At 50.3% G+C, this 13,472-nt stretch overlaps 3 protein-coding genes across 3 annotated transcripts; 2 read left to right on the top strand and 1 right to left on the bottom strand.

Annotated features, from left to right (window-relative positions):
• Nucleotides 1-554: 554 nt before the first annotated feature.
• MIND_00652000 (uncharacterized protein) lies at nt 555-1,790 on the top strand (the record flags this gene model as incomplete). The annotated part of the gene is made up of 2 exons (XM_037363250.1): nt 555-1,359; nt 1,408-1,790. Exons 1-2 carry the CDS (start codon nt 573-575, stop codon nt 1,788-1,790), a joined length of 1,170 nt encoding a protein of 389 aa, XP_037221171.1. The 5' UTR covers nt 555-572.
• Nucleotides 1,791-5,321: 3,531 nt separating this feature from the next.
• Nucleotides 5,322-6,680, top strand: MIND_00652100 (uncharacterized protein; the record flags this gene model as incomplete). Its single annotated transcript, XM_037363251.1, has 3 exons — nt 5,322-5,569; nt 5,749-5,830; nt 5,877-6,680. 3 exons carry the CDS (start codon nt 5,322-5,324, stop codon nt 6,678-6,680), a joined length of 1,134 nt encoding a protein of 377 aa, XP_037221172.1.
• A 691-nt stretch (nt 6,681-7,371) lies between these two features.
• On the bottom strand, nt 7,372-8,130 carry MIND_00652200 (uncharacterized protein; the record flags this gene model as incomplete). The annotated part of the gene is made up of 3 exons (XM_037363252.1): nt 7,372-7,680; nt 7,738-7,949; nt 8,004-8,130. The coding sequence occupies 3 exons, from the start codon at nt 8,128-8,130 to the stop codon at nt 7,372-7,374; spliced, it is 648 nt and encodes a 215-aa protein (XP_037221173.1).
• Between the last annotated feature and the right edge of the window lie 5,342 nt (nt 8,131-13,472).

Below are 13,472 nucleotides of genomic sequence, written 5' to 3' on the forward strand. Positions count from 1 at the left end.
TTGGGAAGAGGGGGAACCAGAAGGCTGGGAACAGCATGACGGCTTTAAGACTCGGAACGGACTCGTGTATGTGCCCCCGGCCATGGGACTGAGACATCGGGTGCTACAACATGTTACAAAAATGTCTGGGGCAATTCAGCCAGCCCCCCATCGAGTCACACCCAATAAAATTTTCAAGCTTTTTTGGCCAAAATCATGGCTTGGTGGGTGTTGTGGCCTGCTGCTTAGGTTTTTAAACACTTAAGGAATTTACGGACAACCTTGAACTGCCCCAGGCGTTCTAATACAACTACCGTCCATCAAATTTTACTGATTTCACTGATCTAGCTACCATAAACGGAAAGACACTGATCTTCGGCGTATACGCCCGCATAGCATTAGCAGAATGCGTTATTCGAGGCTAGCACCCTGTTACTTGGGCCCACAAAAAGGTCCAGCACCTTTTCCCCCCAAAACCCCGATGTGCCTGGTAGTCAGGGATGACGTATGACGGAACGATCACGTCTGATTGGCAGTGATACCCCGTTTGACCGACGCCAAGCCTGGCCCTCTCTTTTTGCTTTTCGACCACCATGCTCCCACCCGGAGCGACCCCAGCGAGCACAGTCTTCGCCGTACCGGAGCTCTGTGACCTGGTTGCCCCGTTTCTCTCCGCCTCCATCTGGGACCTTCGCACCTCCTCACTCATTTCCCGCCCCTTCACGCAGGCGGCCCAGCGACTGCTCTTCAGAGACGTCATCCTCAACCGCGGGACTTTCGATATAGACCATGTTTCGTCCATGGCCAACGACGATGAAGCTTCCAAAAGCGCGCGGCTTGCAGAAGTCTTGAAAAACAGTACCGCCATTGCTGGCTACATTCGGAGGATCAGGCTCGCGTTCGAGGAGGCTGTATTGCGACCGCTGGAGGCGGTTGACCTTCCAAACCTTCGCGCGGTCGTGTTCCACCGGCGCAAAGGCGGCGCCATCACGCAAAAATCCATCTCACTGGGTGCCGCGCTCCTCGCCCTTCCCAACGTCCAGCATGTCGGCCTCATCTATCCCATTTTCCACTCCGCAGCTGACGCTACCAGTCTGCTCGCGCAACATACCTCAAAACTCAGCAGCATTGCGGTCGTCTACGGGAACGTCGTCGACAAGGAAACGCCACCGCCCGCGGCTGCGCGTCGCGTCACCGTGCGTAAACTTTACTTGGAGGATAACCCCCACCATAACGACGTGAATTGGATGTTCCATGCGCAATCCCCTCTCGACTTGGTCTCTGTCGAAGACCTCTCTTTCGGGAAAACAATAAACGCGACTACCAGGCGATGCTTGCAAATGACGCGGGCGAAGTTGACGAATCTGGCGTTGGATGCTCGTACGTTCTTATATCTAGGGGCTTGGGTACTTGACTGACTTTCCATAGAACACGCAGTCAATCCCGCATTCCTTTATGATGATGTCGCTATCCCGGACGTCCTCTCTCACTATCCACGGCTCAAGCACCTTGTCATCACAAGCACTGGATCGGCACTACAAGATGCAGCGATGCTGCTCAAGGAACTGCCTACAGCCGTGAAGCTCGAAAGCCTGACGATCGTATTTGACCCTGGGTTGACGCCGAAACATTCGGACGAGGGCTTGTCGGCGTTGGGTTTGCTGCTTTCCCAGAATGAAAATGGGTGGGCTGACCCGAAACGTTGTGTCCTGAAGATCGTCGTGCCGAAGATGCGGAGGGAAAAAGTCAGGGCGAAGGTGTTGGAGGTGTTTGGCGGCTACGACGCTGTGGGGCATTTGTCTTTCGAATAGACGCTCAAATATGTGATCGTCCGACCTTGCCGAAACACGCTCGGGATTCCCAACTCCTCCGTCCATCGATTCGATTCCTTGAGAAATTCTGTCAGCAGCTTCATTCGTGGTCGCTTCAACTTTGTTGGATGGAATCCGTCTACGTGCAGCAGATATCTGATCATCGTCATCTGGTGAGTGATTAATTTTCAATTTTGTCTGGGAGGCTTCTTTTGCCCTATCTGCCGGTACCTCCAGTGGTCCTTGCGACGTCAGGAATCCGCATCCATGATGCCCCGCATGGCTGTGCTGGAAAGCTTCAATATTCTTACCGATCTCAATTATGATCTCAATTATCGTCGTGATCGACAGGCAACCTAGGATTCGGAATGACATCTTCGAAGTCTGTTCGGGTTTAGCCTTGACTTGCCCGCGTCGCCGTCAGCGTTTTACATCCTCAATTGTCTGATCTGACCAGTCGGACATAGGCAGTAATTGAACGGTTTCTTCGAGCCGGGGCGACAGCGTCATTTGGATGCCAGAGTTGCATAACTAAGCAATGCCGGGCACGGGTTTTGCCCGAGCACCGCGTAGCCTCAGGCTGACTCTTCCAAGAGGACTGGCAACATGATCACGAGTATTACAATCGCCTACTCATTACTGGCGACACTGGTTAACAACTTCCGCGTCGCTGGAACCAAGTTTGTCCAATGCTTCATATTGAGGGCCGTGAATTCCTCCGTTTACGGATGGCACAAGGCTCTCCGAATGGGGTATGTAGCACTACAGCGCCGAACAGCAAGGAAGTTGAAAACGAGCTCCGTCTTTCGCTCGAACGGCATGGAAAGAGCTGAATTCGAAAACACCGCCATTGACTGTGGTAAGCCAGAGCTGTTCGAACTGTGTGCGAGCTCAGCTTATTCGGGGTCTGTTTTTGCTAATAGACCTGTCGACGCGTAGAAGCGGACATCAAATGGCGTCGAAAAAGGCATCCGGCGATGATCACGTCCCAGCAGCGCTGCGATCAGATTTTAGGTTTCGTGGTGACACTTCCATGCGTCTGTGATTCCTATATCGGACAAGCACCGGTCAGCGTTCGCCGCTGCAGAGTCGGGATTCTTCGGCCGAATGGCGCGGCAGGAATCGGAAATGGGTCGGTCGTCACCGGTTTAGTTTTGATCAAATTGATGAGTGTCGTGTTTCTAAGGGAGTTGCTCCGGACCATCGTCACACATCCAAGTCTACTTCTCTCCAGCTCTCTAGCTCTTCATGAAGTCGACGTTCCTGATTCTGCCGCCTGCAACGGAAGAGCAATCAGGTACGAGCCTCACTAAGCAAGATGAGCGCCACTCATTCTTAGTCATGACCTTTGCACTGGTAGTTTTCTCATCCAGCCTGAGAAGGACAGAGCGAGCGCCGACTCTAGACTCCTTGTATCTCAGGTCACGATGTTCACTCGCCACTGACGACAGGCCAGAAAATCTTTGCGTCACTGCCAGAGTCGCCGACTTCAGCTCGGTATACCTAGCAGGCTGTCCTCTCACGTCCACCGACTTCAGCCTTCTCCTCCTCCCATTTCCGAGTTAAACACGGTGCTTGCCATATGTTTACCCACGCATCGAGTCTCGACATCAGGTGGAAGCACATTCCGAAACCAGGACCTCTTCCCACTGGCATGTCCGGGCCTGTTAAGCGTGTCACTTGCCGTTCTTAGGCATTCGAGCCCAAATTTATCTGCCCGCGGTCTTGGAACCTCGGGGTGTCGACAAACTAACGCTTGACGCTTCTTTATTAACGCTGCTTCTGGGTCCCGGTCCCATGGATGCGGCGTGACTACCGCCGAGTCCAATGTTCTATCTCCATTTACCTCTTCCGTGGTACGGGGTCGTCTTGTTAGATGACACTTACTCGACTTAGATTCGATGCTACAGCCAACTACGCTGCCTTCCCATTCCCCCCTATTATTTCTCGTCTCGAAACTTGATATGGGGCTCAGGCCAAGGTTCGCTCGTCTTGTCTGGAACTTGGCTTTGCTAAACTACTAGTAACACACAGTCACCGTGACGGGCTGGGGTGTGTTGTCAATTCTGATGTACACATGACGAGGCCTCAGGATTCACCGAAGTTCTCTTTTGAAGTTTTTTCTTGCTCACTGGCAGCAGGCTTAGGTCGCATTGAACAGTTCCCAGACCACTTCTCCACATCCGTGGAACCGGGTCCCTCGTTAGCTCCGTTTCCTTGGGACAATTCACTGATGACTGCTACTAGTATTTTGGGACAGATACGAATGACACACCGGTGCTACTCCCCGGAAATCACCCCAGGCCTTGGTTCATTCAAGTTCAAAGTTGAAGTTACTTCCCTGAGACTGCGATTGGGACTGCGATGTGGGCCGCACTCAGCACCGTCTACCACCCTACAAATCAAGTGGTGTCAGGCCCTCCATGGGATTTCCACTGTGACCAAATAGCCTTATGCGTTGAGAGTAAGTAAACGGAACGCCGGCGGTCCCGCTCAGTTCTCGGAGTTGCTGCGAACTGACTCCAACTAAACAGGCTGACGGTGCCCCATGATCCTGTGGTTCTGCATAGAACCGTGGGGTGCATTAGTACTATGCCGTGAAATGGACTACTCCTCTCATTGGCTCTCTCGCAAATTTATCCTGCTTTGAGTCGTAAGTAGCACTCTTGGTAGCGGTTGATTTTTATTGGATTTTTTTAGAACTTTAGAAGGGCCTCGGGGCCAAATATTAATAATTTGCACAGTTTCACTTCACTGGCAGTGGAACGGCTGGTCATCTTTGGCATTTTCTGCCGTAGTGCCGGAGCCGATGCGTTTTCCGTACTTGACACTTCCAACCTTTCAACCATCGGCACCCGAAGAAGTTGTATCTATCCTCCGAGTAAATTTAATCTTAAGTGGATCCTTCTCATCTCAGCGTCACGGTCTGGCTACGGAACTGGAACTTAAAGCTCAACATGTTACATAATCTTCAAACAAATTAAAGATAGTATCGAACGGGCCAAGAGTCCTGGGCTTCGGAAGGAAATGCCGAAGAAATTGGACAAGTATTCAACGAGCAGCAACCACGTCCGGTTGAGGTCGTGGATAATTCTGCGTCATGCTCAAACTGTTTCAGGACGATGACCAGGTGGCCGTCAACCGAGCGTCAAATTGTGAGCATCGACAATCAACACAACAATCAATCGCCCCGGAGTGATCGTTATTTACGCGGGCGGCCCGAGATGGTGGGACGATCGACGCATATCGGGCCAATTTTTGGACGTGGATCTTGTGCCAAAAACGGATGAAAATGTCATCCAGCGTGACGTGACTGATGCTTATGACATAGAGAAAAAGACGAAGGGCGAGGCGCCCCTTTTGGCACCCGCCTCTGCGTTCTCCCTTCCTTCCTTCCCTCCATCTCCACATTACGAATACGCCGCCACTCGCCTAATCTCTTCCCTTCCCTTCTCCACTCTTTCTCTCGCCGCTTTATAACCCTTCGACGAAGATCGACCCGATTTCTTGCGTCAGAAAGCAAGCGCACCGATGCATCCACACTACGCATCTCAGAGCCAGCGCGGACTCACATCCAACTCGTATTCCTCATCCCCTGCGCCTGCCGCTATAGCTTTCGAATACGCTCCAACTCCGGCACCCTCATCGTCGCCACCATCCATGGGTATAAAGCGGTATCGCAGTGCGGCCCCGACAAACGCCAAATCTTTCCAGTGCACTGGATATGGCGACTGTAGGATGGTATTTAGCCGCAGCGAGCATCTGGCGAGACATATACGGTGTGTATTCATCTCTCATCGTTTGAAGCCCTGTCTCGTTTCTTTTCCTTCCGTCCCGCTCCTCCCCTTTCCACCTTTCTTTCGTTTGGCATCCAATACATACTGCCTGAGCGGTGGCGTTAGTGTTTCATCACCATTCCTCCTGTCATACTACTCTAGACGCTGACGTCGAACGACAGAAAACATACCGGAGAGCGGCCTTTTACATGTCACTGCGAAAAACAGTTCTCTCGCCTCGATAACTTGCGCCAGCATGCTCAGGTTCGTCCTCCGATTACCTATGCTTTGTCTTATGACAATTCGATAGACCGTGCACTCTGGCCCCGAGGACCAGGAACTAAATGAACGCATGATGCGGACGCTCTCCGGGGTCAACGCGAGCATAACCGCTAATGCCCGCGGTCGAAGACGATACGGCAACCCAAACTCGCCGGTACCTTCTCCCGTCTCGCCAATGTACACGCCCTCATACGTCAGCTGTGCTTCCGTTTCGTCTCCTGGCTTATCCACAGCGAGCTCTTCTTCGTCATCATCGTGGTCCAGCTTAGGAGATCCGTACGAGCTTCCGTCCCGTGGTTCAGGTCACGCTCCCGACGTCTCTTTCGCGGCCGACTGCCATCCTTCTGGCTCGCATTCGTTGCCTGCTTCCCCTTCATATCCCTACTTTCATCACCGTCCCCGACTCCCCTCTCCGCCTTCGCAGGGATACCTCCCCGTCACCTCCCCCTACCCCCAAACTGCCCCAATCATCCCTTCTGGAGCTAACGACTACATGGCTGCTGGTCTTGTCGCGGCTCACGCGCACTCTCGACCACAGCATGAAGCTGTCGTTGTCAAACAGGAAGAAGGGGTCGATCTTGAGGAGTTTTACCGAGCTGTCTGTGCCCCACCCTCCGCTCTCGCTACAGGGTACGACAGTGAGGCGTCAATGTCGCCGGAGATTCCTGCACACAGTCTCCACTACCAATATCCGTCGTCGCCCACTCTCATCTCTGAGAAGGAGCTGACGAATGCGGAGTACTATCGTGCGGTGCAAGCGCAGTATTATTATGCTCATGCTCAACAACACCAACACCATCAACAGCCTCCGGCTGGTTATGCATTCGCTTGAAAGAACAACCATGTGAAATCTTACTTGTGTGCGTTTCCTTCTTTTGTGTTGCGTTATCATCCCGTTGACCTCTTGCTAAAGAATCTTATTGTGCTATTATCACCAATGTCGCTACGCCACGCGGGCCTTGCCACGACAAATACGAATCGCCCGCCATCTCTTGTTGCCATCACATTCTTTTCTCCCGAAGGTCTTCGCGTCGGCCTTCCCTTACAATATTCACTTCATATATTGCCTCGGGGCTTGTTGTTCTTATACTTATTGCTTCAGTTACTTCTCGACCGCTACTTATAGTTGCCCTCCTGTGGAGGGCAAGCCCAGTGCGAGCACTGGCTGGGTTACTTGCATCCCTTTGGTTTCGTCTCACTTCTTGGTTTGGCACATTACGCTTTTGGTGGAGATTAATTGCTAGGTACTTGCTTGTACCGTATCATTGATTTTGCTATGCATGTTGCATACTGGTACTAGTACTACATATTCGTGAATCGCGGGTAACAACTGCAGAGACCAATTTTCGTGGATCATAAGGTAGCAAACGAAATGTGCAGCGGCAATCAGTTGCTTTATCCCGTTGTCACTATTGGTGGCACAACTTTGGCAACGGAGCAAAGTGTCAACCACTGTAAACGTAAAAGCTTGTAAGATGAGACAAGGACTTGGAGGAAGCGAACGGACCTCGGAGACTTGCATGTTACCGATAGAGGTGCAAGGGGGCCCCAACGTGGAGTTGTGGCTCGGAGTGAGACACCTCGGAGTCCATCGAGCGACGAAGCTCGGACAGGCGAGCGACCGGAAGATTGATTTCGGCCACTGCAAGCTCCAAAGGAGGCTCCCAGCTTGAATCTGTCGGCGTGGGCATTGTCACGAGGAGGCCGACGGCAAGATGGCGCGATGATGGGGAATTCTGAGCCTTAATGCAGAGTGGGCTGGGAGGCCGGTGAGGCGCCCGGGCCGCGGCAGCCTGAGTTGGCGCAGCGGCTTCGTATGAGGCCCAGAGTGGCTGGTGGGCGGCTCTTTAGCAAAGAAAGATGAATTTGGTATCGACAGGCGTACGCACCATAACGTGGTCCCAATGGCCGTCCGTCGCGCGCTTTTCGTCGAGCAAGACCTGTTTGGCGTCGAAAATCCGGGGAGGGTCCGCGGTGCTAAAGTCGGGATGGTTGCTTGACAGGTCTCCGATGCTGGGGAACCACAGCAGCCGGTAGGCGAAGAGCCGAAAGAGGACCACGCCGACAGTCAAGATAAGCAGCATTCCCACCATGGCGCAGACTGGGAAGGAGGTATGAGTCCCGTCAGTCATTAGATTTATAGCCCATGACGCACTGTAAAAGACGAGGCTTTGGGACCCATATGCAGCGGATGATGCTGCCTGGGAATCGCTGCTCGGGGTGGTGGCTGGGGTGGATGTGGATAGCAGGGAGAAGGTTGGTGACACTGGTGCTGGAGGCATTCTTTAGGAAGCATAGTGCGCTGGACCGCTTAAATAAGAGAGCCCGGACAAGGAGCTCGTCGATTCCAGCACATATCGCGACCGTCGGAAGGTCTAGACTGGACGTCGGAAGCAGTCGGAAGGCTAACCGGTCTATGCCGCACGGCGTGACGCCACGTGTGACATCATTTTTCGTGTGACATCATTTGCCTATTTGTCACACACCGAGAAATTCGGGCACAACTGGTAGTGGTAAATTGTTCAAGAATAAAGGCTTCCGATGGCAATTGGATCTTACAGATTTTCAGTTACATGGCTCTTCTATTAAGCAGATGCCGTGTGAATGTGTGTGCATGTTTGGCATAGGCATTGGCAATTCATTTGCTTTACACAAGGGGTGTCAAGATGCTTATCACAGACATGGGGTAGGAGGCCAGGAAGGGTGAAAAAAACTTTTGCTATGTAAAAGTTTGGGGGGGGGGGTCCCGGTAGGTTTGAGGTTGACTTTGCATCATATTTGTAGTATTTTAGCATGCCAGTGGAAAATACAGTGGGTATACAGAATGCCTAAGTACTACTTTCCTCTGGGAAGGCTGTCAACACCTTCCTTATGGTGCAGTGTGACTGGTGTTATAAATTGATCATTGCTGATTGATGACATATAGCCTTGGATGGCCTATTAATGACTGTGTGAGGGCTCAAGTCCTATATATCAACAATAAGTAACAGTATTCTGATGAATTTAACTGAAAATATGAATTTTATCACCACTTTTGATCATATCATTAGGTCACGTGATAGCAACCATGGGAATATATTACCCGATGTAGTAAGGGGGTCCCAGAAGGCCCTTAAAAAAGTTTTCAACAGTAGATCTGATTTTTGAATAATAACACCGGCTTGGCTTTACACTTCCAAATTTGAATATAAATTAAAACATTTGAGGAACATATGTGCTCAAAAACATATGTTTAGCTATAACACACTACTATCAGTGGAAACCTGCACACTGGCCGCTACTGACCTATTTCATTCAATTCAGCAGGCCAGTAACCTGTGACTATTTGGCTGAAATGCTCAATTCAGCTGTAGGGTAAACTTTTGTGTGTGTGACCTATCACTTAGGCCATCCAGACCAAATCCCCAGAGTCATGCCATATGACATGTTACACAGCGTCTTAAAAACGAAATTTTATCAATAGACACTGAAGCTAGTAGCACTGGTGTCATACAGTTTTATGTATAGTGTCACATAGAGTGATAAACATAACAAATTTCCAAACATAAAAGCAAAATTTTGCTATTTGATTATACAATCATCAGCAGAGAATGTCACAGATAGTTATAAAACAAAGTTGTCTATTTTGACTATATGAAATACTTACATTCAGTGACCTATAGTGGCAGCTGAATGCTCTAGTTGTCTCAGAAGTGTCCAACTATATGCATGAACGCCGTGGCCACGTCTGCGATTTTTATCCAAAGTATCATTGCGAACTCAATTTTATTGAGATGTATTGGGGTGCTGCAAAGTATATCTATCGCAAGTCTCCTCGTCCTACAACTATTGATGAGATGGAAGCAACGGTTAAACACTCACTTGATCAAGTCTCCAACTTGTCTATTCGCCGGTATGTCTTTCAGTTCCATGAAGCTGTTGATGGCTTGACAACTTTCAGATTCGCCAATCGCGCAGCAAGATTTATCTCAGCATATGCCCATGGGCTGAATGGAGAGGAGCTCGTGTATGTGAAACGGAAATACAAGAGCCATCGCATGCTTCCTGCTCATATCCTTAGAGAAGTACGCGCAGAAATCATGACTTAGAATAATACTGTTTAATTACTACTGAAAATACACAATTTTGTCTTTTTCAAACTTCTGAGGCCTCGTTTTTGTCGTTGATGCCATCAATTGATTGCTGACCAAACGTGCGGGCTTCCCACAGCCCACACCTTACCTATATTGGCTAGCAAGTTTACATTGTGATGTAAGTAGTACTACAATACAATCATGCCAAATGATTTCTGAATAGATCATATATTTTTTAAAAATTAATGGCCATTGATGGCCGCTGATAGCAAGTGATGGAAGAATGGAAGTTGTACCTTGCCTGAAAAAAGTTGTATCTAGGCCCACAAAAGTTGTACCAGAGGCCTTGACAACATGTATCTTGGAAAGTTGTGATTGTTGCATTCTAAGTTGAAGTAGCTCTTAAGAAGGTTGTACCTTAGAAAAAAAGTTGTACTCGAAAAAGTTGTACTCAAAATGAAAAACCAAGTTGTATTTAAGAAAGTTGAAGATGCTGCTGGAAAAGTTGTCTGCTCATTATAAGTTGTCAATAGTCAGAGAAGTTGGACTTGGTGAAACATGTCTTTGAGGGGGGGGTTGTCATCAAGTATAAACATGTCACCAGCTAGAGTAAAACATGTCACCAGAAAAGTTGTCTTTGGGGTTGACTTGTACATGTCCACAGGGTGAAAAGTTGTATCTAATTTTCAAAGTTGTATGTGAAAATTGTGAACTGAGCCCCATCAATTGCCTCGCCTTGGGGTCTGTTGGCACCAGTGAAATTCGAGTGGTCAATCGGTGTGAGAGGCTGTTGAAGTGGCTGTTGGATGAATCCATTGTTTACCCCAGGGTGTTGTGATTGCGGGGAGTCAGGACTTCCAGAATAGTACAGGGTGGGGTCATAGGTGTTGTGAAGAGCAGGATGGTGAGCAGGATGGTGAGCAGGATGGTGAGCAGGATCAAGTGGTGGGAGTGCAGAGTTTGCGGAAAGCGGTTCTGCAGAGGCTGCAGCGTTGGCCAACTCAGCCAGCAAATCATCCATCTGCCCAAGCAGTCAGATATCACAGCATCACCCATCTTGACAATGACACACCTTGGGAGCCTGCAAACAACAGCCCTGCACTCGACGAAGAGAAGAGACAGACAACAAAGCAAGAAATTGGTGGGCCTCTCATGCCGTCTGATTTCTCCGGCCGCTAACGATCGGCAACACTCGCTTAGTACTGACCCATTTCATTCAATTCAGCGGGCCTGTGACCTGTGACCGTTTGGCCGAAATGTTCAATTCGGCTGCAAGCCGAATTTCATGTGACCTATTACCTGATTAGGAAATTCAGCATGCTGTAGGCGCAAAAATTTTGAAAATCTGCCTAATCAGGACACTTTGGGACTAAAGAAATAAGCTGTGACCCGTGACCAGCCAAAATATTTCGGCCAAAAAAAATCCGATGTGACCGTGACCCGCAGAATTGAATGAAATAGGTCAGTACTTCTACGACACATCTACAAGTGGAGTAGAAGTGCGCTCTAAGAATCCGCACTCATCAGCACCCCAAACACCATTGCTGGAGATGTTAATTACGACTCCCACTCTGGCCCAGGGCAATTCCAACGCCCTCTTTGGCGACATCAATCTCACCTCAAAATTGGTCTGGTGACCAAACCCCCGTTCACCTTCAATGGCGATCAGAAACGCGGCCGCGCATTTTCTCTACGCGGTTTACACCTATGCCCGCCTTGCCCCTGAGGCCTTTGTGGTCAATGGAGAGGCAAGCAAGGACAAGGCCGTCCGCTACGCCATATCGTTCATGGCAGCAGGACCCGCTCAGCAATGGCGCCGAGGAGAACAAGCAAGATTACACTCTCTCCAAACTGAAGACTTCCGCCTATAGTGATGGCCAGGTCCGGTTCGGGATTTCGGTTCGAACCCGAACCGGACCGGACTGAACGCGCGTTCGGTGTTCAGGTTCGGCCAAGGCCGTTTCCGAACCGAACCTGGCCCTCGGTTTGGCCAGGTTCGGCCGTTTTCGGTCAAAAAACGCCGGTTCGAACCGGCGTTCGGCGTTCACGTTCGGCAAAATCCCGTTTTGAACTGAACCGGCGGTCCGGCGTTCGGCCAAAAAGGGCCAAGAACCGGACCTAACCGGACTTGGCCATCACTATCCGCCTATCACATGAGTACGAAGGATGTCTACCAGTACACTGACGACTTCGAGGACCTAATGGACCTTGTCGGATTCGAAGACGTGTTGGTCAAGGTGACCAAGTTCTGCCATGAACTTGATCCCCTGATCAACAACAGAATCACCGGACCGGAGTCGGAACTGGAATCTGAATCGTCTCCAAGAGGCCGAAAGGGAGGTTCCTTTGAGATCTACTTAGCTTGCTTTACTTGCAGGCCCAATGATCTGTCTGTTGAAATCTGTTCTGTTCCGGGTGCACAATGTTAGGAGGAGCCTTGCATGGCCCGACCTGAAGCCTGACACTTAATATCATAATTTACTTATACAATAAAAATACCAGGACTTTCCAATATATTATTAATAAAGTGAAGATAGTTGTATAACTGATAAAACAAAATATAAGGCCTGATATGAAAAAAATAGAACACTCAAGTATCAGGTGCACTGTGGTAACTATAGTGGTTTAGCTTTGAGACTATATACAAATATCCTGATTATTAAATTCATCATTGATGAGACCCACTCTGATTCGGCGAGCTTCCCTCTCATGGGAACACCATTGTTCCCATAAATCATATGTATTTAATTGAATTCAACTTATAGTGCAATGCCCGCCGTGTAATGGGCAAAGGGTTGGTAACGGGTTTGGCGGCGCTTGGCCCGGGATTTCCCGGGAGAGTATTTCAAATATGTCTCTGTCGGCGGCACGGGTAGGGAACGCGCGTTACCTCCTGTACTTGGCCCCCGCGGGGGGGATTTCGGGCAGGCATTGCATTGCTTAGGTATTTATGATGCGTGTAGTGTTGCCTCCGGCTGCTCGAATCCCAAAAGGCGGAGCTACAGGGCCCCACGTTTGGTCAGGGGTGATCGATGTGTCTGCCGTCAGGCTGCGGTTGCGGCGTCTTGGCGTGGCCGTGCAGCCCGTAAGCGTAAGCGGAGAAGCGTCCGGACTCCGCAAGGATTCGGAAGCAGACAGCTTGGTCGACGATGATGAGTCCTAGTAGTTTCTGTTATGGTTGAACCTGAAGACCATTTGCAGGTTAGACTGCCACAGAAGAGGCCCAGAGAGGCGTCGTCTCGACGGGTACAGCAGCGCGGCACTAGCAGCACCTAGCCTAGGACTCGATCGAAGGAATATCGGAAATGCAGTTGGCACCATCTGTCGGATCTCCATGCGAGTGCGCAAAAGCGAAAAGGCCGTCCTTCTCCTTCCGCCCCCCATCTCTCACCCACGCAGAATAGCGCAATGCCTGGCGGCCTGGTGATTGTGGACGAGAGCGACCCCGACGTGCGGTATGCAGGCACGTGGACTGTTACGGGAGCGGACCTTGAGTATGCCCACACGACACATTGCACGGGCACCGCCGGTGCCACAGCGACCTTTACCTT

Source organism: Mycena indigotica, assembly GCF_014461135.1.
Source record: "Mycena indigotica strain 171206Taipei chromosome Unknown Mind.scaff0005, whole genome shotgun sequence".
Classification (NCBI taxonomy): domain Eukaryota; kingdom Fungi; phylum Basidiomycota; class Agaricomycetes; order Agaricales; family Mycenaceae; genus Mycena; species Mycena indigotica.